At 39.8% G+C, this 27,022-nt stretch overlaps 2 protein-coding genes across 7 annotated transcripts in view; one reads left to right on the top strand and one right to left on the bottom strand.

Annotated features, from left to right (window-relative positions):
- The window catches only part of PPP1R13B (protein phosphatase 1 regulatory subunit 13B), a 75,447-nt gene extending 66,469 nt beyond the window's left edge, over positions 1-8,978 (top strand). For 4 of the 5 annotated variants that reach the window (XM_072863581.1, XM_072863584.1, XM_072863585.1 and 1 more), the window contains exons 11-17: positions 776-1,277; positions 1,840-2,606; positions 4,214-4,351; positions 4,429-4,562; positions 5,292-5,458; positions 6,341-6,540; positions 7,454-8,977. In XM_072863581.1, coding sequence (XP_072719682.1) covers positions 776-1,277; positions 1,840-2,606; positions 4,214-4,351; positions 4,429-4,562; positions 5,292-5,458; positions 6,341-6,540; positions 7,454-7,495 — 1,950 coding nt within the window. In that variant the 3' untranslated portion in view covers positions 7,496-8,977. Of the gene's footprint in view, positions 1-775; positions 1,278-1,839; positions 2,607-4,213; positions 4,352-4,428; positions 4,563-5,291; positions 5,459-6,340; positions 6,541-7,453 lie in introns of all 5 variants that reach the window. The other variant, XM_072863582.1, reaches the window with a different exon arrangement.
- Positions 8,979-9,485: 507 nt separating this feature from the next.
- Positions 9,486-27,000, bottom strand: ZFYVE21 (zinc finger FYVE-type containing 21). Of its 2 annotated transcripts, XM_072863587.1 has the most exons (8): positions 26,676-27,000; positions 18,932-18,982; positions 16,789-16,957; positions 14,946-15,021; positions 14,152-14,243; positions 13,256-13,309; positions 11,551-11,693; positions 9,486-10,224 (listed from the first exon to the last, which is right to left on the bottom strand). In XM_072863587.1, the coding sequence occupies exons 1-8, from the start codon at positions 26,805-26,807 to the stop codon at positions 10,189-10,191; spliced, it is 753 nt and encodes a 250-aa protein (XP_072719688.1). In that variant the 5' UTR covers positions 26,808-27,000; the 3' UTR covers positions 9,486-10,188. The 2 variants fall into 2 exon arrangements, with proteins under 2 accessions (XP_072719688.1, XP_072719689.1); XM_072863588.1 differs by lacking the exon at positions 13,256-13,309 and having other exon boundaries at positions 26,676-26,997.
- Positions 27,001-27,022: the final 22 nt, after the last annotated feature.

Below are 27,022 nucleotides of genomic sequence, written 5' to 3'. Positions count from 1 at the left end.
CATACATGTTCAGTTTCCCTGCTGATGATTATTTTAAAAGTCAGAAAGAAAATTACCTTTGTATTCCTCCTGTTCTGTTCTTATCATATTACAATATTTTTTTTTTCAACTTCAGTAGTTCATATTCCTTCCTGTTCTTTTACATATCCAGTCTCCCCTTTTCTCTCCCTTTGCTTCTCCTAATCATCTCCCCCACCTTCCTATTTTTCTAATTCAAATCTTCATTACTATTTTTCCTTGGTGTAGATTATCACTTTTTCAATGTGCTCTTTTTCTCACAAAAAGCTCACAAAAGAAGTTATTAAATCCATCCTTGAGTGGGTCCACTGGTGTTGTCTGTCTGCACTGTTGTCTAGTACTTTATTAATTCTTTAAGACTGCAATCTTTAAAGAATAAGGACCTTGTCTTTAAATAGTTTTGGTAAACTCTGTTATCACACGATATATTATCAAATACATTATCAACTCCATACTGAGATCCAGAACCTAGAACAAGTTATTCGGGCTTTGAAAGTATGCACATAGTTTTGGATTTGTATTAATGTATTATAGCTGAAGATGCCTTTAAACAGTGGCCTCTGTCTGATGTATGATGAGGTCTTGTGATAAATTCAGGGAGAATCATATCTAGTGATTAAGGAATACAAATTGTTTATATTGACTCCTTTGCTGTCACACAAGATTATTAGTATGTTTTGTGGAATGAGGAATATTCTTTCTCACAAGTTATTTTATTTAACTAAATGGTATATACCTTTTTATTGTTCTTGCATAGGGCCTTGACCTGGGGAAGGTGCCACCAACAATTCCTGGTGTAAGCAAGCAGTTGCCTCAAAACTATGGGACCTATCCAAGTCCAGTTCCCTTAGGAACAGGTTCTACAAATTCTCTAGAAAGAAGGAAGGACGGCAGTCTGCCCAGACCTGGCACCAGTATAACAAATCGGCAAAGACCTGTTCCACTTCCGCCACCAAGCAACGTACATCAGCCCAGTTCTTCACAACAGATTCAACAGAGAATTTCTGTACCTCCCAGCCCTACGTATCAACCTTCTGGTCCCCCCTTGTTTCCAGGAGGAGATGGCAGGCCAGAACTCCCTTTAACTGTGGCGATCAGACCTTTTCTAGCTGATAAAGGGTCAAGACCTCAGTCTCCCAGAAAAGGGCCACAGACAGTGAACTCCAGTTCTATCTACTCAATGTATCTTCAGCAAGCAACACCACCAAAGAATTATCAACAAGCTGTATACAATACCTTAAATAAGTCAGTAAAAGCAGGTAGAATATATTTTGCTATGTTTTTTCCTTTGAAATAGACTGTTAAGATCTAAATATTGGGCTTAGTTTACTTTCCATATCAGTTTGAAAAATTTGTCTAAATCTGTGAGAAGAGGAAAGATATTTTTATGTATGCAGCATGCCAGAAAAATGATCCCATATATTTTTGGGGTGATAAATAAGTATACATTCCATTACCTTTTGTTTAAAACAAGATGCAATTAGAACAATACAGTCTGGATACTCTACCGATACTTGCAGAAATAAGTTGAAAAAACAGTGTCTAGAAAGGAGAGTTTTTCTCCTCTTACTGTTTCCTCCTGAAAGAGGGAAAACATTCCAGGTGTTACTTGTAGCTTGCAATTGTAAGAAGCATCACAATCACCAACAGGTGAGTATTTATTGCTGTTTTGATAGGTTCCAGTGTAATTAACTTGATTTTTTTTCTTTCTGTATTACTGTCAAACAAGTAGCAGCAGACATATACATGGCTTACTTGCAAATATTTTATTATGTAATTTGAGAACAGTTCTTCACTGTTTTCCATCTTTCTTTTCTTCAGTTTACGGAAAACCCGTATTGCAATCTGGTTCAACTTCTCCCTCACCCTTGCCATTCCTTCATGGTTCTTTGCCTGCCCAGACCTCCTCACAGCCACAATCTCAGCCTCAGACTGAGGTCTCTGAAAAAGATCAAGAGCTGGAAAATGCTCCACCATCCAGTGAAAACAGCAATGTGGAAAACATTCCTCGTCCTCTCAGTCCTACTAAGCTCACACCTATTGTGCATTCACCCCTACGATATCAAAGTGATGCTGACCTTGAAGCTCTGAGAAGAAAACTGGCTAATGCTCCTAGGCCATTAAAGAAGCGTAGTTCTATCACTGAACCAGAAGGCCCAAGTGGACCAAATATACAAAAATTATTGTATCAGCGCTTTAATACTCTTGCTGGAGGAATAGAAAGTGCTCCTTTTTATCAGCCAAGCAATCCACAGGACTTCATAGGCATCTTAGCTGATGTTGATAATGGTAACACTAGTACCAATGGCAATATTGAAGAACCTATTTCTGTGCAACCTACAGTTTCTCTTCCTGATGAGCCACCCCCTTCGTCAGATGCCAATGATAATGAATTACCTTCTCCTGCTACTGAGGAACTGATAAGCACTGAAACCACAAATCAAACATCTGAGACAACTGAAGATAACAACAACAATCCTGCTATAGTTCCTTCTACTGAACAGTCATCCAGTCCCACGCCTGAGGTCAGTTCTCCAGTAGAAGATGAAGCTCCTTTGCCACCTGCTCTTCCTCCTCCACTTCCTCCAGTAAGTAACAAAGCAAGACAACAATTTTGTGAACTGTAGAATTAGCTGTTTAAGCATAACTGGAAGATGGTAAGCTTATGCTCAATGGTATGTCTGCACTTCAAGTTTCGTGATACTAAAAGAAAACAAAACCAGGGGGCTCCAAGAAGGATTCTGTTGGATTAGTTTCTTTACTAATATAGCTGTTTAATAAGGAAAATATGCACAGAAGCAACAGGAGGTTGTGTATGTACTTCAGGCTGTAGAACTTCTTGGGGATATACTCCTGTTGTAGAACTAATTCTGGGATCTGAGATTCCATTAAAATTATTTTTTTCATTTTGCTGGGCCTACAAAGATAACTTATTTGTATGAAACTAAGGGTAAGCTATGGCAGTGGGAAGCTTTATCATTTGCAAGCAAGCTGAAATAACTGTTCTGGGAGAAATGCACTCCTCTTCCCCTCTCAGCAGAGAGATGTGAGACCAGGGCTGACAACACTAACAGCAACACAGCTGACTTGTTTTAGCAGAAATGTTTTTCTAATGGGTTTGTTGCATAATTTGAATTGCTTTCAAAGTCCCTCCTCCAGCTGCACTGAAATCTTTTAAATACTTGTCATTACCGAAATCTACAGCATATGGAGAATTGAAAATAGGGAGAAAACTGAATCTTATTCTTAGTTGTTGGTATGACTCACTTTAACATTGGTTTCAAGAATATGTCCACTTTTTCATTCACGTAGGGACCTTGCATTCCTCTTACAATTTGACTGCAGTGTGCACAGAGCCTTGTATGCATCTTCCATGAGTGCAAGTGGGCCAGGATACTTCTGGGAGAATGGAATATGCTAGCAACAGATATTATTCATACTGTGAGAGGTTTATTTTCGAAACTGAAATAGCCATACTAAATAGGAGCATAAATGAAAATGGATCTTACAGTGCTAGAGACTAAAAGCATTCTATAAAAGCTGTAATTAATAATAGATTTTTTTTTTCTGGCAAGTGACAAGGACACATGTGGATGATTCAGAATATTCTCAAAACACATTTAAATGTGTTTCAGATCTTGAGAATGTTTCTCCTGATAACTCCACCTAGAATGTCACATAAAATAGCCTCACGTTCCGTACTTTTCTTTCCCACAGCAAAACTCATAACTAACTTGTCAGTACTGACCTACAGCAGATACTTTTGCTAATTCAAGGCAAAGATTCCTCTTAGTAGAGACTGATACTTAGGCTTAATTGTGTCATGCTTTCTAGTCTAAGCAAAAGTTTTGACAGCATCTCACAGACAATCCACCAGAAACACATTCAGCTCATATTAGATACAATTAAGATTGTGGTGCTCAAAAACCATTGGCTTAAGTACTTCGTTCCTTCTACTTGCTACCTTTAATTAGAAGCCTCTAGGTTATATTGGCATGCTTTTTCATTTTTTAACTGAATAAGACATAGTAAGGTATCAAGCCTCTTATTTAGAGAATTTATAATAGAAATGTTTGCCTAGTTCTGATTACCAGCTAAGGAGGATGGGATTCTCAATCTAGTTAAAAAGTAACTGAATTGTTTTTAATACTTATGCAACCTGAAATGATGTCTTCCAACCTTCATCTCTACTCAGACAAAGCGTACTAACTTGAAGAAACCTAACTCAGAAAGAACAGGCCACGGTTTGAGAGTGAAGTTCAATCCCTTGGCCCTCCTCCTAGATGCTTCTTTGGAGGGAGAATTTGATCTTGTACAACGAATCATATATGAGGTGAGCTTCTAAACAATGGCAACCTCTTTAAATATTTGGGGGGGGAAAAGTGCTTAACTATTTTATGTTTTCAATAGGTTGATGATCCCAGTAAACCAAATGATGAAGGAATTACGCCTTTGCATAACGCAGTGTGTGCTGGTCATCACCACATTGTGAAGTTCCTGCTTGATTTTGGTGTAAATGTAAATGCAGCAGATAGTGATGGGTGGTAAGTGTCAAGATTTTTAACTTTGCATCTGGGAGAAACACCATTTTGATGCACATTCAAAATTTAGTCAAGACCTGTTTTGGCAACAACTTCCTTCCCCTTTACCCCCAGCAAATGAGAGCTTTCTAATCTAGGGGGTGACGAACATAAACGCAAGGTTACACTGTATTCAACCTCATTGCAAGCACACATAAATCATAAAGTGTACTACATTTTGGGTTTCCTTAGTGGTATAGTTGCATTTCTTGTTCGCATGCTGAAATAACTAAACTGTAAGTAACAACTGATGAAAGTTAATTTAAGTTTCATCTTCATATAACCCACCACCGATTTTGGTGTTCTTGAAGAATCTAGCCTTAGAGGTAGATGTGGCACTTCTGAAATGTTTGGAGGGGATGTGAAACCTTGCTGTGCTGATCTGTTTTGCCGTCACCTTATTTTACCTTTCAAAGTTCCTCATATTGGAAAATACCCTTTTATACCCAGCAGCTTTGTAAGCTATGAAAATCAATATTTTTGCTAACTTCTATTTTATGTTTGGCTTTACTGGAGTCAGGTAAATCCTGGGATCCACTCCAGTTGCTTGACAGGTTTTGGACAATGCATACGTACGCTATAATCATAAAGAACATTTCCTTTAAAAATAGACTAAACTCTACATTGGAAGGTAAAATAGTTAGAAATCCTGGAAGTTTATTTTTTCATGTCTACATTTTTGCTTTATTTCAGGACACCCTTGCATTGTGCTGCTTCTTGCAATAGTGTTCATCTCTGTAAACTACTGGTTGAATCTGGGGCAGCTATTTTTGCTTCAACTATAAGTGATATAGAAACTGCTGCAGACAAGTGTGAAGAGATGGAAGAAGGTTATATTCAGTGTTCCCAGTTCTTGTATGGTAAGCTGTGACACTCTGTTACAAACCTTTTTAGCTTTTCTAAAATTCACCCCTTTCTGTCTCTCTGATCTGCATGAAACAGCTGCTTAGGCCCCAGGCTTGACAATACTGCCCATCACCCCTTCTTTCAAAATGCTAAAAACAACAGTCTTTTGGTTATTATGTTGCTCATAGTCCTTCCGTTCTTGGAGTTACTTCACAGGCTCCTTCTAATGTTACAGATTTTTAAAGTTTAATTTGGCTTAATTTCAAGACAATGCTTCCATGGGGAGGTTTTGACAGTAACAGTGAGTTGTCAAGTATCTTGACAGATATTCCAACTTCCAGATGCACAAATTTCTAGCAGATCACATGAAGAAACACGTATACTTTATGAATAATTAAATGTATTTAGTTACTAAGATATATTTTGCAAGAAAAGTACCTTGATGGAGCAGACGAATTTTTAATTTACATCAGAGGATATAAGCTTCATCAAGGCTCTCTATACCTGACATTGTGCAGATTTTCAAAAGCTTCAAGTGTTACTGTATAAGGTCTGTTGTAGAAAACAGGCCCGTGAGAAATACACAGTTCTATAAAGCTGCTTTGCTCAAACATTTGTAAAACTATTTTATCCTCATTTGAACAAAAGATTGTAAAGTTTCTATTGCATATATAATAAAAGAGAAAAGCCTCATGCTCTAAATTGGTTTAAAATATTCTGTAAAATTTGGCTTTATCGTGCAGTTAAATTTCTGAAAATATTTCATCATGGAAGTGCTGAAAATTGTTAACGAAATTTTATTAGTAAGAGACTAATGTTTGGGCCATGCTAAAAATCTCAGAGGGAAAACCAGGATATTTTACCATCTAGTGTGTTCTCTAATTTGTTGTTAACAGGAGTGCAAGAGAAGTTGGGAGTGATGAATAAAGGAGTGGTGTACGCTCTGTGGGATTATGAAGCCCAGAATAACGATGAATTGTCATTCCACGAGGGCGATGCCATTACTATTCTAAGGCGCAAGGATGACAATGAAACAGAGTGGTGGTGGGCCCGCCTCAATGATAAAGAAGGCTATGTGCCTAAAAATCTTCTTGGGGTAAGTTCTTTTTAAGTTACCTTCTCCCTTCTATTTTTTACCTCCTCCTGAAGTAGGAACACAAGATGGATCTTTGGTCTGAATTCCTCTGTGCATCATCTGGATACACTGCTATCAAGTGCTGCAAAGTACATATTCCTTATTCTCTCTGGCCTCTGTGTTATTGTAAACAAAAAGGAGAGGCTATGGTTAGGAGATTAGTGCTGAGTTTTATTCTGCAAGCTAGTATATTTAATATATTTTATGCTTTAATAAGATTTTTTTTTTTTCCCCTTGGCTAAAATATAGGGCCCCTATGTAAAGTGTGGTGGCTCTATTAGGCAGCTCTAAGCTTTGGCCCAGGAAGTTCTTTAGGAAGGTTTTTAATACTTGGCACAACATAAGCAATATATAGATATGTACACATTTAAGACAGGAAAGAACCTTGAAGATGACAACTTTAGGCAAGTAGTTTATGCTGCTGTCAGTCAAATGGAACACTCCTATCATGAGAGACCAGGAACATAAGACTACTACTATGCAGAGAGACACAAGAGGACAAAATGCATGAGAAAACCTTATAGAGCAGGAAATAAGCTCTCTCTAGGGCTCGACAGGGAATTATTGTACTTACATAAAAGCATCCTTTGGTCTAGTCTGGGATCTTGAGCTAAATGAACCAAGTCATTTTCAGAGCAGCAATTTTGCCACCGTTGGCAGGAGTAAATCAGCCCTTGGCCTCCTGCTGCCTCTAGCTTAATTTTTCAGAAGTTACCTAAGAACGTAGTTACCTAGCTTACAAAAATCTCACTCTCCCAAAACACTTCATCACCCAGTTCTTGTTAATAAGTACCCCTTGGTTATAGTTGAATTGATTTATATTTAACTTGGTATCAACCATGCAAAGCCTAATATTTTTATTCTGTTTTTACAGTTATATCCACGAATAAAACCTAGACAGCGAACCCTCGCTTGAATTCAGTTGTACAATTGTGCAATACCGTGCTGGTAACTGGAAACTTAAAACATACACTGGAGCCATCATTTTTGATCATTTCACACAGAGAAATAAAACTATATTTAGCTTTAATGGTGCTTTCTCTTGTTAAATGGACAGCATCCAAGATCTGCAGTTTGTAAATGAGGATCGTTTTTATGTGACCCGCCACTGATGAGGAGAGCGATACCTCCACTACCTACAGTGTTGCGCCAACTACCGTCTAAAGCAGTGTTTTAAGTTAAAGTTCCATGGTAGGAGCTTTCTTGTGTTAAATGTTCAGAGGTGTCATTTGCGGAGTGCAGATACGCTGTCCAGTTTGTTCCAACCCCACAGTAACTGTCCCACATCAGGATTTTGGATATTTTGTTCAATACCAGTGAATGTTGAGTTCTCATTACTGATCAGCTCCTTGGGTTCTAGGACACAAGATCTTCACCTATTACATGCATAATTAAGTAGCCACCAAAGCTTTATGAAGGCTAGGATTTCAAGTGGTAACATGCTATACGCTTAAATCCTAGTCTAGACAACCCCAACAAAAGCTTTACATAGTCTAGCATCTAGTATTATTTGCATTTAGAATCAAGCTAGAGAACTAACAAAACAGCAGTATTTGTACACGTCTCAAAACCCCTACACAGTATTTCACTTGGTGTTTTATTTTCTTATTATTCAGCCTACAGCACCAGTGTTACCTCTACTAATGTAAAGGTTCCCCTACTAACCACCTGAGCTTGCCCATCCTGGACAAAGCAGTTAGTACCGAACTTGCAGCAGCTTAAGGGATTTGTACGTCTGCATGGATGAAAGTGCAATAGTTGAAAAGGGTAAGAGTCCGGTAAGGGTTATACTGTGTAATTTGAAGTCTGCCTGAGTCAGTCTAGAAGAAAATATGAAGGACTGGATAGAAGTAGAAAGAGGGTTGTGTAGATGCTAAGTCAAGGAGAAGAAAGAAACAAGGTTTAGAGGAAGATTTAAGAAAGGCAATAGCTTATTTGAGGACAGTTTCTGTGGTTCTTGGCAGCCCACATCTGTTGCCAAGGCAAGTTATGCAATAACCTATTCCACTACATTGTAGTTTCAAGGAAAAAAAAAAAAGGCACTTCACCGGAATTTTAATTGTACATGATTTTATATACCAAAAGTATATTTTGAATTTCCCATTATAAGTTTTAGCCATATTTCTTGTAATTTTCTCCCATATAACAGTATGCAATTTGATTAATTCTTCATGTACAAGTTCTGTGTATAATTTATATATCCATTTCTGCAGTGCTGTAACTTGCTTTTACCACAGGTTAGCGTTAACTGTATATATTGTGGTGAAAAGTGAAAGGGTATTATTGTTGAAGAATTTGCTACATGAATGTGATGATTTCAAGAGCCTATGATACACTAATTCAGAGAACATGTAAATGTGCACAATAAAGTACTGCTAAGGCATGGCTGCATTCTCCAGTATTTTTACGCAGGTAGCCACAGCAGACGTGCCTTTGGTCATAGTCTACAAAAAAAAGTAATTCTAGCTTGCTGTGTTCTCTCTGTTAAACTCAAGTTTCCTCATTGTTCTACCAGCTGCACAGAAAATGACTTGCCAAACAATTCTGGAACCTCCTTATACTAGTACTGCAGTATTGCAACTGTGACAAATTAATATTTGTCTAGAAAAGCTCTCAAGGGTCCTTTACACACAAGCTGACAACCGAGCCTTGTGTGCTTGTTTACTCCATTTTTACCAGCATAGGAAGACAGAGGGCGGAAAGACGCTTGGCTCAGCACCTGTAGCTGGAGGATTCATCCCAATAGTTGAACCCATTATCAACACTCAGAACTAAAATTAGGGTGCTGTTTATAAAGAGTCAAAAGTTTCAGAGCTCAGAGAGTACAGACCACAGTATCCATCATTAAAGAAGTTATATACTGTGAAAATAAGTATCACCTCTTTATTTTTAAATAAGTGAATTAATTTATTCATATTTGTACATTAAATTGTATACAATTTCAGATAGCGTTACAGTTAGGTTAACAAAAGCTAGTTACCAAAAAGAAAATACAAAACTAAAAATTATTCTGGAAGCTCACTTGTTACAGAAGGAAAGTTTCAAGATTTATGTTCATGTAAGTCCAATTTGGTGATATGTGGTGAAATATTTAGAAGTTTAAAATGAAATGTTTAAAAAAACCAAGTGACTTCTATAAAATCATATCTAAGGCAGATTTTATTGTACATTGATTTTAAAGATTTGGATAGAGGGAAAAACCTGAGATCTATACCCAAAAGCTATTCTCTGCAGAAGAGACATACACAGTTGTTTGCTTTTTGTAGCAAACAGTATATATAATAGTTACTATAAAAGTTGTGCTGTACATTAGCTGTAGTGCAGGCCACTTTCATATTAAGTGCCAATAAAGGCTTAACAAAATATACACAGTCTTAAAAGGTGAGGCTGTTTAAAGCATTAATTGTAGACATATTGCACACTATAGTGAATACTCATGGTTCAAAAAAAATACTCACATTGCATTTGCCAGTTCTTACATAATGGACCACACTGGAATGAGAAAAGGTCAAGAACAGCAAATGTTACCAGCTGTCAGATGAGCAAAACGTGTGAGGCAGGTCCGTGGAGGCTGGTGTCTTCCCTCAAGTGGCCAACAGTTTGCTGTTCTTACTGGTCCCGGGACTCGTAAAGAAGCTTTGTTGCCTACCATGAAGACAAAATGTCATTGTGTTAAGTTTCGCTTGCAGCCACCTCATCTCCTTCCCACCCCTCCAAAAGCTTCCTTTAAAGCCAAGGCTTTAAGTTCTTTCTCTGCTATTTTCCTTAGTCCAAGCCATTTAATCGCATTCAGTAATTTTTTGAAACTATTCAAGGTTACTAAGTGCAGAACCTGAGGTCACTGAAGAAACATTTGTTTCTTCTCTGTCAGAAATGACCATTTCTGATCAAAACTGCCTTTGAAGAAGTCAGTAGTAGTATTTCTGAGATTTTGGTAACCTATCTAAACACATACAGTAAACAATGTTATTCTGTTGTATATTCCTCCTACGTCTTCTGCTTCTCCCTTGCAAAGTTTTGGTGAGGTGTTCCATTTGCCTCAAACTACGGGATCAACCAAGGCCCTGCAATGGGAACAGGTGTGCATCTCTAGCAATAAGTCTGTTTACATGCTGTTAACTAGGACCTCTGAAAGTCTCACTGCACTGATCAGCGACTCAAAACTCCTGTCAAAGGAGACAAATCAGTGGGGGGGAGGCTGTTAAGCTTAGCCATAAAATACTGGCTCTCACATGGGAAGTGCTAAATTGTACTCATGGCAATACAAAGTGTGAGTGCACTGTGCTGAACACAAGTTAAATGCTGGGGTTAGGGGTGGCTGGGCAGCTTAACAGCAGTGATAAAGAAGCAAACAGCCACACACCTGCATTTGCAGACAGCTTATAACTTACAGTTCTAAATATCCATCAGGTGAAAAAAGTTCCAGAACTAGTTGGGGTGGTTTTGGGTTTTGTCTCCCATAACTTTGACTTATGAAATAATAAACTTCAGTTTCATTAGCCACACAGTGCCTAACAACAAAAGATGAAACTCTCCTACAGGGTCCTGCCCACACCTCTGTTCCTGTTTTCGAAAATCAACAGCTTCTCTGAACCTTTATCATAACGTAGTAAAAACAATTAGCTGAGTTTAGGTTCAAAAGAGTATTTCATAATGCACATTCTTCGGTGAGTAACAAAAACCTAAGGAACTTGAAAGTCTCATTCCTACCTTCTTTTCACCTAACAACATACATAAGAGCTTCGGAAACCCTTTGTAGTGCATATCTTGTTCAGGGATCTGAGCATAAAGCTAAAGTCATGTTCATAACAACCATCCACAGCTTCTGTTTTCCTAAGCAACAAGGCCCTAAAAGCCTTAAATAGAAGAAAAAAAAAAAACTCCTAAGGCTGCGTACTCCCTTAAGTGCTACTAAGCACCCCTTGTTAAGATTTTCTTCAGCTTTCTCTAAGTTTTGCCTCCTTTGCTTACCTTATGCATAGCTGCCAGCCAGCTTGCTGACAGCTTCTTGTTACAGCTGAAGTCCTGACTGGCTGTAAATTTCATCTGCGTGAGCTCCTCTGATCCTGGTACCTTGTACTGCAGAATCATACCTATGGCACGAGTATTACCTCCTGAAAAAAGAAATAAAATCTTGGACAGCAACAGATTTTACCAACTAAGTAACACAATGTCTTCTGGCTAATAAGCGTGTTTGAAGGACATTATCTCGTCACTTAATTCAAAGCGCTAGCAACTGCAGGTGCACTGACAACCGCTGCATCAGAGGAGGTGGTGACCACGGGTGTTAATGCCAGGCAACAGAACATGCAGACTCAATATTGTTTAATTCTCCCTGGCAATCACTGAGGCAGAACCTGTATAAGCTGTCAGGTAAAGCCACTAGCTACACACGCTAAGAATACCCTCATGTTTTAGTATCACCATGTCTTCTCTTAGGTAGATGCCATAGTTTCATACTGCAGCCTGCAGTCTGTAAACTGAATTATTGGTGTCCAGTTGGACTGATATCAAATTGGGCATCCTTGCTTGAGCCGAAGTCTGGCGTAGCAGTCAAAAGTCCCTCCAAACCTGGCAAAGGGCGGAGGGAGAGGAAGATGCTTATGCAAGACTAGATGACGACTGGCAACGTCATTTACTTCCTAAGGGAAATCCGCTACAAAAGACATTGCTCTGACAACAGCGTGATAAAGAGATGTTTGTATCTCTTCTACTCTGTCTGCACAGAGATTAAGATAAACCAAAGCAAAAATACTGAAATGAAACAAAAACGTTGTTTAGAACAGCGCACTGATACTTTACATAGATTCTACTGGCATTGCTTATTTCCTGAAGTAGTAGAGCATGAACTAAGCCCCAGGAAGAGCTCCACCATACAGAGAAGGACACTTTTTGCAAACTAACTGCATGAAAGGGCTTCTGGAGGCCATTACTGTAATATCCAAGAAGCCAAAGACAGACAATCTCAGCCTAAGCAACCTGATCAAAAGCCTGCAAACAGTGTTTATAAAAGTAGCTATTATCTCCTCTTCTAGGATAAATAGGAATCCAACTTCTTCATCACTTGCTCCCCTGCACCTACCTGGTCAGACTAACAGATTAAGGCGCTACTTAGAGATAAACCAGTGGAAATCCAACACCTACAGCCTTGACCAGTTTTACGTATTTACATTGCCCATGTCTGGCATACCAGGACATTACTGACTCAGGCAGAACACACCTTACACAAGACGTCGTATTTATTTTAAAGAAGTGTAAAAGCAAGCCATTAATTAACAGTTTGTTTATTCAGTGCAAAACCTTACTGAAGCATATTATTCATTTCTGGTATACACAATTCAGCACACCTCTGCTGAAGTAGGTGATGTGTAATATTGGGTACCACTAAAGATATTCTTTCTCATCTTCCCTCTCTCTTCTAGCATGGACAATAGCGCACATGGTCTAAAGAAAGCCTCAAATGTTTTAGTTCTCTCTAAAAAGTTACAAGACATTCATTCTCAGTTTATTAAACAGACAGATGGGAAGGAATAGATACATGTCAGATTTGAACATAACTTGTCTTAAGTTGAACAGCTACGGACCAAGCAAAAAAACAGCACTGCAGAGGAAGAAGACGGGAGGGGGGTCATGATAACATGCTCAGGTGCGTCATGCTCAAAAGTGCTGGTGATACCTTCAGTAATATGCTGGCTCTCCAGAAGGCTGGTGTAAGTGTGAGTATCTTTTTCTACCATCAAGAAGGAAGGCAGGCAGGCAAAAAGATAAAGCAGTCAGAAGAGTAGTGAACAAGGAATTATAGGAGCATTAAGTAACTCAGCAACACATCTGGTTGATTTGAATACCAAGAGAAGTTTATTAAAGTTAACATGCTGTACTGACTGAACATTGCAAAGATAGGCTGTCCGATTAGAAAATTCCAGCAGTAACAGAGGTGTTGCTAAAGAACAATTATTAAAATTCCTGACCTTGTTTGTTCTCATTTCAGTGAAATCATATTCAAGTTCATCCTGAAATACTCTAAAATCTGGTAAGAGATGAGGCAGTAAGTAGCTGCCCTCTGATTCAGATGTTACCAGTTTCATTTGGCCACCCCTTCATCTTGAATAAAATTAAGCAAGCATAATTTCATTATTTCCCCCCCAACAGTTTTGCTTTCACTCTCCTCACAACTGTTTGTACCAGTAGAAGAGAAATCCCAGCTGGATTCTGAAATGGACGCTACCAAAGACTAACAGTTCCCTCCTATGAGCGTTTGAATCAAGAGATGTTTATATTTAGCCAAGAGAAAGGATCAGAACAGATGATGACCACCTTTACTCAGGTTTATCAAGAAGCTCTCCCATATTAGAGCTCTAAGGTAATTTCTCAGTTCTCAGGTTTTCCCCCAAATTCCAGTAGCCACACGGACAGGGTTCCACACACTGTGCTCTCTTCTGAGAGCAGCTGTACCTAACATAGTTACACCTAAGTTACCAATAACCTAGAAATGCACTGCCTAGCTCAAACAATAATTACAACTTCACATTTTTTTTCTTAATAGTCAATTTGTATTCAATGAAGCAAATTTACCTCCAGGAGTAAATCCCTCTGTAAGTATCTGAACAGTTGAAATCTGTGTAATTTCAATTTCGTAGTGGCTGTCTCCATCCAAAACCAGGTATCTACATAACAGAAGAAAAACTTTTTTTTTAAAAGTGTTTTTTCTACAATATCAAGTCCAAATCAAAGGAAAAAAATAAACACAGTCTCTCAGTGACTGGCTGTTTATATGTTCCTTGTGGTGGGGAGGGAGAGAAATCAAGCTGGAAAAATACTTTTCATTGAAGCTCTTCACTTAAAGGAAAACAACCCAACACAAAACCTATAGCTCAGTTTTTAATATTTCAAAATACTAAAAGCATTCTTCCAAAGTTCTGGGGAAGACAAGAACACAGAGTCTAAAGTGTTCTAGCCAACCAAATTACAGGGATGGCCAAAGTAATGCTTTGGCTGTAATGTTAAACAACATGCTGCAGTGTTAGAATCATTCTGAAACAAGCTTTTTTCAGTGGCTAGGGATTTTTCCCTGCTCCCCCCCCCCTATGATCCCCCTATTAGCTGGCAAAACCCTGTATTCCAGTGGCACTGAGAGGCATTATCAGTGAGTGGAGCTCCACCATTCTAAGGCATTCTGATCCACACTGCTAGTAAATTCCAACCAACTTACCCCAATAAAGTTGTACCTATCCTTTCAGTCCAACTACTCTCTCCAATATCCTCAAAGCATGTTACTCTTGTATTTGTTTAGGTTATTAGATACTAATATAGCTGTGAGTGCAACAACAATATCATTCACAAGTGCAATTTCTATCAATCTTTCTCACCTCTGATTGTTGGAAAGTCGACAAACCATGAGCTCAGATTTATCAGATGTTCCCAGAGTTACAAAGAACGTAGCACCTGGAAAGAAATGTTTTAGTATTCTAATGAAGAGTTTAGGAAGGAATATTCAAGTATCAAAAAGGATAACTAATTTTTACTTACTGCACCTAATACGCTGAATTGGGTGAATTAAGAGACTAATTGAAATGTTAAACTGATTAACATCAGCAGAACACTCAAGTATAAAAAGCTGATCTTTAATTACCATGTTCTGAATCACAGGACCTTTCACAATTGCTACATAATTTCTCCCACATGTTGTAGAAACACAGATGATATCTAAGATGAATCTTTTAAAATTGAGAACAGATTTGGAGATGGCAAAAATAGGCAATTAAAGACCCTATCTTGTCACCATAAAACACACTGTTGTTTCAGTATTCCAAAAAAATCTGTCAGAAGAGTCTAATAGCAGTATGTGACCTTCAGCTCTATGCTTAATAAATAGTAAAGACACCTCTTTTTCATTACTGCAGGCTAGCTCAGTCTTAGTCTGAGGTCAATGAACTTCAGCCTTCATGTTATGCTTCTTCCTGCTCAAAACAGCTCCTTTGACACCAGGAGAGTCATCCTCGCTACATTAGTGAAGTGATTCATAACTTAAAATAAAGCAGACTACACGCCTAACCACTTTATTTCCTCCACGCCTCACACTCCCTGTATTACCTAATCCCAGTACTGTTGGTCTGGGAAATGAAAAAAAATAACAATATACAGTCCTGCCAAATGGTCTGCAATCCGTCTCCATAATCTGAACCATGCAGCCTCAGAGAGCTTCACCTCATGTCTATTTCACAATTTTACACAGTCTCACTGACCCGTGAGCATGGACTCCCAGGCTGCTGCTGAAGTGAGACAAAAGGCAACAGCAGCAAAACCGCAAAGGACATCACAACTGCCATCTCTGACTGAGATCTGTGGCTCTACAGTAAGTCAGGAACAACTTCAGACTTGAATTCCATAACACGAATGCAAGCAGGACAAGCTTAAAAAAAAAAATCTTCAGTTTAAAATACATTATTTAAAACCTTATCTACAGAGCAGAGTGAAGAACGATTTGTGTGTTACAGGGATGAGCATACTCCTTTCTGAACCTAGAATCTCCCTAGGAACATTCACGCTAATCAGACGTGTGGTTTAGCTTACTGATTATACACACTGGCATCATGCTGAGAGTTGAGAGCCCATCAAAAGGCACTGAACAATCACAGAATATTTTAAAAACTGAAGACTCGGCTTTCTTAAGGTAATTGGAACACGAATTACTGTATTGCATATAGTTTTAACGCTATGCAAAATTGACCACTCGTGATGATCTGCCATCAGCCATAGCTGTAGGCCACAGACAAGATCAAAGCTCACAGATGAAGCCAGAAACAAGCACTGTGCCTTGTTAGAAAATATTAAAATATTCTCTATTGTTACGTATTTTTCATCCTTATTTAACGTTAATAGGAATCTGGCTAAAAGATGCATTATTTTAAGAAAAATGCCAACTGCACACACATCTGTTCTCAGAGGCGTTAAAAATTCCTTTGTCTTTAATTAAATCACCCTTTGTAAACTTTGACTAAAAAGCGTAAACTTCTCTCTAAATAAACGGATAACACAGGATTATTAACTGGCAAACAAGAAGCATGGCAATAAAAAAGTATTTAAAGGAGACAAAACTGCAGCTTGTTTGACAAGAGGCATTACTCCTGCTGTTTATCACATTTGTTCAACACTGCACTTGAAAAAATATAAATAAGATCAAACCACCACATCTATGCATTCAGTCCTTACCATTCATGAGCACTTTAAGCTGTTTGTCATAAAACTCTGTTTCTTTCTGAGAGATGAGGGCACATTCAGCACACTGGCGCACAGGGTCCACAAAGCACATGCGAGGCAGAGGCACTTTTTTACTGCAGCACTTGTCACAGAAGCACTTCCCACATCTTCTGCAGTGATGCTAAGCATGAGAGAACATTTTGTTTATTTATTTACACAGGAAACTATTAGGGAATCATTTGATAAAGTTACTACATTAAATATCCTCCTCGGCAAGAAACAGAACAGTTTCTCAGGTGTGAAACATACAAGTTGAGGGATGGGTAAAGGGAATTTAACTGCTAGAGTGGTAGAAAGAAATCTCTGAAGATTGAACACAAAGGACTGAGTATAGTATGAACAACAGCACTATAAGCCTTTGTTGGCACTCTGTAAACATGCTTCTAAAGCAGACCAGACAAGACCCCAAAAGGGCTTCTCCAGTGTCCGGTAAATCCTTCACCTTACTGTCAATAAAAACACAAGAGAAAAGTGGTTTCTAGATCCCTTCCCACTTCCAAGCAAAGATCTTGGGAAGCTTCAACTGGAGATCCTATTCTTCTCCCTTAAAACTTATTCTTGAGTTTTTCCCATGGAAACTTAAAACCTGAAGCTATTTCTCTGTCAGAAATATCAGGCAGCATAGTACAAATCCAATTAAGTTGCAAAATCAGAACTAGTGTTGCAATGTGTTTCACAGCTACTAAATCTGCAACAAGTGGCTTGTGCTCCAAATCACTATTGGGGTGTGACAGTCCCTGCAGGTCTTCCTGATGCAAGTTCTCATGTCAGAACAAGTGTTCCCAGGCAAGCAGGAACTGATTTGTGGCTCAAAGCAAGCTTGAACAGTTTGATACAGGGAACTGATACACTGCAGTTTTGGTCAGTGTTTGGCTTTCCTTCCAAATATTACGCAAAATTCTCTGGAGTACCTATTTCCCAGGGCTACCTCCATTTACTTCCCAAAGCTAACACAAGTAAAACACGGCAGCCTAATGAATTAGCGCTTCTCAATCAAAATGCTCTAACCAACAAACAACCATGCTCTTAACCCATACAACCAAAGGGTACAACAAGAACTAGGAGAAAGTACACTCCATAACTTAGGAGTACTAGGATCACTAACTGACATCCTAATGCTCTTCAGGCTTCCTGAAAATTTACACCTATCTTGTATAACATATTACTATGTCTGCTTTACAATTTCTCCTTCCCTCTCCCTCCAAACCACAAATTAAAAAACATTGACTATGTCAATGCACTACAAGTCACACTTCCACATCTTTCTTCACTTTCACAATGCATGCTAAGAGAGTGTCAATGTAGTCACACAAAGGAATTATATTCCCTGCTAAAAATAATTGTTGGCCTTTTCTGGGAGGCTGCTTTCGTTCTCCATGCAGAAACCCCAATATCAGCAGAATGTTTTCTGATAGTAGTATTCCGTACACCAGCATGCATTCCACAGTGACCTGCTTACTTTCACGTAATGAACATAATTTAACTCTAATGTTCATGTTTTCTCTTCATACAGTGAGCCTACTTATGGCTCGCAGCAATCAAGGCAGTTTATACTTTCTACTTTAATCAGAAATTCCCTTTTCCAAACCTCAGATAAATCCTGTTTTACTTTTAGAACAGAAGGAGAATCTGAGTTTTGGTTCTCCGCATTTTAACAATATGTTTCTTTAATGTAAGATTATAATTCATTACTCCTGAAAACATTTTTGCTTACATTTCCACAACTAATTTTACCTCCCAAAACACAACTGAATTAGTTGATTTGGTTTCTATGTCAGTACCGATGTTAGCAGCCCACTCCAGCATGAGTTCCTCTAACTCCTCCCTGGAATGTAAATCCTGTGGGTACCCAGTAATTTGGAAAAAACCTAATTATGCATTACACATTGAACAACAAGAAGAATTTTAAAGAAAAAAAGAATTAAAACAAAAAGGACCTCTACTCAGAAAAGGCAGAACAGAAAGAAAATCTACTTTTAAGTTACATCAGACTTTGCATGCTATTCTACTGAAATCTTCTACATTTTAAATCAAAAGAAGCCCATATTATTATTTTGCAACAGTTAATGCTTTGCATTTCATTGATTGCTCTTACCTTTCTAGTTATGAAGTCAAATTTTGTATCACACTGCATACATCTTGGGCACTAGAAAACAGTACAAATTAAGATTAATCTACAAGATTTCTAAACCTTTAATCCTACTACCATATACAAAGACTGACCTTTATATTATGCCCTGAAAGGAAACACCTCCAACAAATTTCCATCCTTTATCTTTTCACTATGGATGCTTTTCATTTATTTTAACACTGATGTAGCAAAATAATGTCATCCCCATTTGTAAGACAAAAAAAGCTGCCAAACTCATTCGCCCTAAGAAATACTGCATCTTGCCAGCAGGCAAAACTACATTTCAGAAGTACTTATCGTGTGCTTAATTACGTTTGGCTATCCAGGCAGTTATATATTCCAGTCTCAACTGTTTCTATATAAGTTGTCATCCTCACTGTATTATACTGTGATGCGCTGTTGCCTCTCTAAAACATTGTTTATGTACTTTAATGCTCTCAACACTTACACATTTTTGAAACATGCTAGGAGATACTTGGTTTTCTTCCAAGCCACTAAGACTTAATTTTTATTCCAACTACAAAACATCACTTCCTGAAATATCTCTTTCCTAAAACAAGGTTACACCCACACTCCTCCCAAAAGAAAAGCCAGAAAAAAATGGAAGTTTCTCTCTCGCAACTAAGTAGAGTTTAAGGGGTGACAGCTTTGATTTTCTAAACTAGCAGAAATGATCTGTGATTGTTACAACAACTAAAATTTTCTATACAGAAAGTCACCTGCAAAGGATTTTCACCAAGACTTTACGTATTTTTATCCACCAGATCAAAAACCACTCTCCAACTGCTTATAAAGCATTTTTTGTTAGATTTATTTGCAAATATTAATGCAAAATTATGCCTCACCTCTGAATCAGGAGAACATGGTTAGGAATAAGTTTTATAACTCTAGAAACCTAAACTCTTCAAACCAGACGATCTCAGACTACAGCAGAATGTCATCTTAAAACCATGCCCTAAGCTGAGCAGGTACTATTTGCTAAGCACACAGTAACCACCATTTGCCTTTAACACATTTCAATACTTAATCCTTTATCTTCTCTAAATTCCTTCAGGTTACAATAGCTTTGGTCATCTACTTCTGGGACTTTTGCTTCAGCAGATACCCAACCACTGCCACAAGTTCAGTAACTACAGTCAAGAAAATATTACAGCAGCTAAATTAAAAATTGTCTAGAAAAATTTCATGTTCTTTTGAAGTACAAGATTGTTAATAATTTGCAACAGTTTATATGAAGTGTTCCGACATCTGAACAAAAGTTTAACGAATGACAGAGTAACTGCAGTCACTGTAAGGGAACACAAATAGCTATGTGCGGTATTTGTTACAATAAGCTATCTGTTTCTAAATCCCCCACAACAGAGAACTAGAAGTGTTCCTGTAGTGCTTCAAACAGTGTACTGAATTAAGGCATCCAACCACCTCTTCTCCCAATGGCTGTAGAAAAGCTTATTCTAACATTCACTAATGAATAACCTTCAGCATAAAGCAACTTCAGTATTCCCCAGGTTTCATCTCTGTCACAAGTAGTACTCTACAGCTAACGCCACATTTTACTCTACACTGGTCTTGATTTACTGTTTTAATTTTTGACGTGTAGCTTAACAGCTTGTCTGGGAGCAGGACCTGGCAAGAATTTTTGTAGACTTTGAATTTACCAGGAGTCTAACTAATTTTTTTAATGAAAACATGGAGGTTTTTTTTTTTTTTTGTCAGAAATTAGAAAGCACAAGCCACAAACTAGGGGAAATAAAATGCTCTTCTAAATACTGTCCTAAATAGATTTCATACACAATGTTACGCTAAACGTACAAGTTGCTTTTCAGGAAGGAACAAAGTTATCCATTCTCTCTTATTTAATATAAACTCTGTAGAAAAATATTTCTGAATTCCAAACCTACCATGATAACACTGCCTGATACATAGAGCAGTCATAAACAAACCACAAGTCAAATGGCATATGGTAGCAGGCATGCAGAATGGGATTTTCCTACAAAAGTGTTCTAACACAAGTAGGCTCGATACACTGTTCCTTCAAGGCACTTCTCCTTTAAGTAACCAAAAATCAAGCGAATCTATTTGCATAACATCAACTTCTACTTTGCCTGGGAAGAGATCGCTATTGAAAAACATCTTGAAAGGCGAATCCTTCCTATTCATCCATGTGCTGACATAATTAGAGAGTGTATGCATACTGAATTAAGCTTTATAGCTTTAAGGGGGTTTTTATCACATTTACAGAGAAGAAAGCATGACCTTTGAGTTACTTTTTGTGTCTTCAAGACACAGGCTTTTTAAACTACTGCAAATCTGAGTTTTTTGGAAAGTGGAAACAAAAAGAAATGAAATAAGAAATTAAATTTAAATGCATGTCATTAGTATATTCATTTCGCATACAATCAACATACCACTAATACTAATATCAGATTACTTCATATAGCAAGAGGAAAATGGAAGAACATCCAACAGTTGTTGGATCTTGTTATTAATTTGAAATGCTGAGAGCTAGTTCATTACAAATAGAGTGGAACTTCTCACGCATTTGCTGAAGTGTGATAACGAATTTGCATAATACTTTGGATCCAGCGAGAGGTGAGAATACTGTCAACAGACAGGAAGCTGTAGTTACACTTCATACACTTTATTTGCATATACAATAACAAAGTGATTCAAGAAGTGATGCAAGGTAACACTTGGTTAAGCTTGTTAACACAGCAAACTTTTGCAAATGTGAAAGTTCACAAGCTCATCAAATCACACCTTGTAACGCCTGACCAAAACAGCTGATGCCAGAGTGGAAAACACCACAATGCAAACATATGGCAGATATGGCTTGCGATGCTTTCTGATGTTACAGCTGTACAGGGCCACTTCATAGCCTGAGCTACACAAGTTGGCCAGCAGTCTGAGCGCAGCTCCATTGCATAACTAGTGCCGACGCTGAGAGCCTAAGCAAACAGAGGACCCAGCTACGTAAAGCTCAGTTCCCTGCCGCAGTGATCCAGGAGCCCTCAGGAATCACTGTCACTGCATCCGTACGCTCCTCTCGCACATTCCAGCTCTGAGGTACGTGGTGTTCCTCAGCCACATAAAGGTCTGGGATGCAGCTGGATGTCACAAGGTTTGGCCACCTCTGCATTCGAACATACAAAGTTTCTCAATTTCTAGTCCAAGATTTCCTTACTAGGAACATCATCAGTTGAGCCCTGCTGGTGATTAACAAAGAAATTCCGGGTTAGACAAGGCACATGCAGTGACCAACACTGTAAGCTCTGTCTCAAGTTTAATGATGCTCAGCACAAATTTTCATAATATTATCCACCTCAACCCATTATTTATATTATAAATAAGACTACCAAAAAGAAAGTTTTCAGTAGTCCTGCTTCAGTCTTACACTTCAAACTCCTTAAAATAACTGATACTTTAAGACTATAATTTTGTGACATAAAATTAAAGAAATGAAATACGTTTCAATGTTATATGAGTTTCGCAAAACTACTAACTGCCATCATTTTTAGGTGGCTTTACTTTTAACAAATAAGCCAGTAGACTCTTCCTGCATAAGAAAAACAAAGCTATTGAATTTGTGAGTGTTACCAGCTGCACAGCAGAAGACAGAGTATTTGAAAAGCCAGATCAACATTTGCTAATACCAGTCTCTTGTCTTGGACAAAAAACACAGTTTTTTTACTTACATCTGACATGGTAACAAAAGCAAATGTGCTTGCTGAATTCATTAAGTAGATAACACTGTCTCTTTAGATTTCTTTTTATTAATAAAAACATGGGTTTTATAAGCTTCCCTGTATATCGCGTACCTGCTTTATTTAAGGAAAAAGTTTGTAACATATTTGGTAATCATTAACCAAAGGGATGTCAGAACTTCAATACGCTATAAAAAATTTAATAAAATAACTTTTTACAAAATAATGATAATGCAAGATTATGAATTAACAAATGCATTTTAAATGTTTGCCTATAATACGCTTCCTCTCAGTAGCAAACATCACTGAGTCTGACGCAAAGGCAACACTCAGTCACAAATCAACACCATCAGCCTATTGACCAACAGACTACAGGGGAACAGTTGAATTTTAAGGAGAACGAATACCTGCAGTACAACTGTAATACAGAATTCAAACTAACAACACACTGACTGATGTATCTAAAATATACAGACTTAATTCTTAAATATATCTAACTAGTTTAAATAAATCCTATGTCCTGGTTTCGGCTGGGATAGAGCTAATTTTCTTCCTAGTAGCTGTTATAGTGCTGTGTTTTGGATTTAGTATGAGACTAATGTGATAACACACTGATGTTTTAGTTGTTGCTAATAGTGCTTACACTGGTCAACGACTTCTCAGCTTCCCATGCTCTGCCAGCGAGAAGCTGGGAGGGGGCACAGCCAGCAACAGCCGACCCAAACTGGCCAAAGGGATATTCCATACCATATGACCATATTCCATACCAGTTCTGTTTAATGTCTTTATCAATGATCTGGACAAGAGGATCAAATGCACCCTTAGTAAGTTTGCAGACGACACCAAGCTGGGTGGGAGCGTTGATCTGCTTGAGGGTAGGAAGGCTCTACAGAGGGACCTGGACAGGCTGGATCAATGGGCCGAGGCCAATTGTATGAGGTTCAACAAGGCCAAGTGCTGGGTCCTGCACTTGGGCCACAACAACCCCATGCAACGCTACAGGCTTGGGGAAGAGTGGCTGGAAAGCTGCCTGGCAGAAAAGGACCTGGGGGTGTTGGTCAACAGCCAGCTGAAGATGATCCAGCAGTGTGCCCAGGTGGCCAAGAAGGCCAATAGCATCCTGGCTTGTATCAGAAATAGTGTGGCCAGCAGGACTAGGGAAGTGATTGTCCCCCTGTACTCAGCACTGGTGAGGCCACACCTCGAATACTGTGTTCGGTTTTGGGCACCTCACTACAAGAGAGACATTGAGGTGCTGGAGTGTGTCCAGAGAAGGGCAACGAAGCTGGTGAAGGGTTTAAAGCACAAGTCTGATGAGGAGCGGCTGAGGGAACTGGGGTTGTTTAGCCTGGAGAAAAGGAGGCTCAGGGGAGACCTTATTGCTCTCTACAACTACCTGAAAGGAGGTTGTAGCAAGGTGGGTGTCGGTCTCTTCTCCCAAGTAGCAAGTGATAGGACAAGAGGAAACGGCCTCAAGTTGTACCAGAGGAGGTTTAGATTGGATATTAGGAAAAATTTCTTCACCAAAAGGGTTATCAAGCATTGGAACAGGCTGCCCAGGGAAGTGGTTGAGTCACCATCCCTGGAGGTATTTAAAAGATGGGCAGATGTGGTGCTTAGGGACATGGTTTAGTGGTGGACTTGGCAGTGCTAGGTTTATGGTTGGACTCGATGATCTTAAAGGTCTTTTCCAACCTAAATTATTCTATGATGTCATGCTCAGTATATAAACTGGGGGGAGCTGGCCGAGGGGTGGCAACCGCTACTTGGGGACTGGCTGGGCGTTGGTCAGCAGGTGGCAAACAACTGCATTGTGTATCACTTGTTTTGTACATTCTTTTATCATTATTATTATTTTCCCTTCTTTTTCTGTCCTATTAAACTATCTTTATCTCAACCCACAAATTTTACTTTTTGTTTTTCCCCGATTCTCTCCCCTATCCCACTGGGGCAGGGAGTGAGCGAACGGCTGTGCAGTGTTTAGCTGCCTGCCGGGTTAAACCACAACACCCTACCACAACCCTCAAACAGCCTTTAGTTGAATTAAGATGGTACTATGTATTAGACTGAGTTAGAAGTACCTTACTTTTTTTAAATTAAGTTAGTCTGCTATAATCAAGGACTACTGAAATATAGAACTACCTTTCAGAAGGTCAGGGAGAAAACTAAGTTACACAAATTATATCCACCCATGACAATGATGATATCAGGAATCAGGTTTCCAGGTGGCACAGGTCAGGGCACAGCAAGTCACCAACGCAGCAAAAGCAGACTCCACACAGCGCAAAGGGAAACCACTTACACAATACCTGCTCAGACTTTGCTACTTGCTCCCTGATAAATACACGCCCCATCTGCAACACACCCAGTGCACCACACCACATATGGTGCCAGCTGGGTGAGAGCCCCAGGAGCTGAGCACCAATACCTTCAAACGACACGCAGCTCCCGTCACGCAAAATTTTGTCTTATCTACACTTCATGTAAGACAGGTTCCCAGTTGCTACTGATGATAGAGAGGATTTTTTTAATTCTCTAAGTATGGAAGAGAATAACTTGAGAAAACTCCCACAAGACATTTTAGCAGACTGCTTGTTTAAAATAATTTGAAAAAAGTCACTTTCCAAAAAAGGGTTGTTATTTTGGACAAAACCAGCAACTGACTTACTAGTCATGCACCTCACGACAGTAAAGGTTAGCCTGAGCTGCAGAAGCTGTGCTAGCAGAGCGAGTCTCCAGAATGATTACTTTTACACAGAACTTTTTGCCTCAAGAGATACTAGGTAGGGGCAAAATGTTCTTCCTCATTCCTAGCCAAGGAGGACATAGCGTTCCCATACAAAACAGACCAACCAAGTCAGCATCTGGCAAAGAATGGCTTTGTTTAATGACTCCCTGCTTAAATTCATATTGGTTCATCTAAAATAAATATTAATTCTGGTCACATTTAAATGCACTGGCATGCATCCGCACCACAGAACACTAGCAGTAAATGAATAAATAAACAAATAATTGATTCCAAGTTGTATTAGTATCGAGCTGTAGGTACTGGTAACAAATAATGCGTATTACATGAAATTTAATATAAGATTATGATCACACAGCTTACTTGAAAAGTATTTAAAGGCAAAGTTGACTGAAACAGGCTAAGTTATTCAATACTCATTTATCACTAAGAACATTCACGCTGGGAGCCAGAAGAGCTGTTCTAACTTCGCTTTATTGCCTTAATACTTTGCATCATTTTTTTAAAATCAACATGGTCTCCAGTATTACCTTTATAAGCATTTAAGGAGACAGCTCTACTAAACATTAATGCTGCATAGCTCGCTACACTTTTAACTCATTAAGTTCCTCACTAATTTTGGTGACAGGGCCACACATCCCTGAAGAACGAGCGCCGGTCATATCCTTCACAGGACATTAATCTAAGCGAAATAAAAAATTGTGCTTTACAACTGAAAAACCGCACCCGCGCGAGCCTGACTCGCTGCCTGGTCAGTCTGTGAGGCGAGGCGAGGCGAGGCGAGCCTGCCCGGCACCCCTCGGCACCGGCCGGGCCGGAGAGGCGGGCGAGCGCCCCGAGCAGCACCGCAAGCCCCCGCCCGGCCGCCCGCCCCCTCGGCTAACGCAGCCCTCCGCGCGTCCCGGCGGCCAGCTGGCACCCCCGAGCTGCAAAGGGCCCCCCAGCCGCTCCGACCACCGCCGCGCCCCGGCAGGCAGCGACGGCGGAGGGGGAAAGAGAGGGAGGCGCCGGGAAACACGGAGGCGCAAGAAAGGGGAAGCAGCGCGATCTCAACCCTCGGTCCCCGGCCCCGGGGACCGGTCACGGCCAGGCCAGGCGTGTCCCGGCCACCCGCGGGGCAGCGGCCTCTGAGGCGGCGAGGACCCCGCGGGCTCCCGGCCGCCGAGGGGAGCCGCTGGGTCGCGCGAGCGGGGGCTGTCCCCGCGCAGAGGAGCTCCCCCCGGGGATGAAAGGACGGCGCCCCCGCCCCTCCCGATACCTCCTTGTCAGGCACCCAGGGCGGCTCGTCCAAGCCGAAGGGGCTGCGGGCAGAGCGGTGCTCGGGCACCATGCGCAGCCCGCTGGGCGAGCGCACCAGCTTCTTGGCGTCGCGGGCCTCGCAGCCCGACATCTTCCCCCTCAAACTCCGCCACCGCTACTCGCTCCCCCGGGACTGGCAGCGCCGCTACCCAATGGTCGCCTGGGCCCTTCAGAACGGGCACGGCGTGAGGCCAATGGAACGCAGCGAGCCGCCGATCCCAGCCCACCCGCTCCAGGCGCCAAATAGAACACTGGCTCCGGACTTCCCGGCCAATCCCGTATCGCTTGGGGTTTAAGGCTGGCGTG

Source organism: Ciconia boyciana, chromosome 6, assembly GCF_034638445.1.
Source record: "Ciconia boyciana chromosome 6, ASM3463844v1, whole genome shotgun sequence".
Lineage (NCBI taxonomy): Eukaryota > Metazoa > Chordata > Aves > Ciconiiformes > Ciconiidae > Ciconia > Ciconia boyciana.
This window is presented reverse-complemented; position numbering and strand designations above follow the sequence as displayed.

Excerpts from the sequence above, each read along its gene's own strand:
- ZFYVE21 (XM_072863587.1), bottom strand. The coding sequence starts at position 26,807 with ATGTCGGGCTGCGAGGCCCGCGACGCCAAGAAGCTGGTGCGCTCGCCC. Across the intron at positions 16,958-18,931 it reads TTGACTTCATAACTAGAAAG|CATCACTGCAGAAGATGTGG; the intron begins GTAAGAGCAATC and ends TCTCATGCTTAG. Across the intron at positions 10,225-11,550 it reads GGCTGGCAGCTATGCATAAG|GCAACAAAGCTTCTTTACGA; the intron begins GTAAGCAAAGGA and ends TCTTCATGGTAG.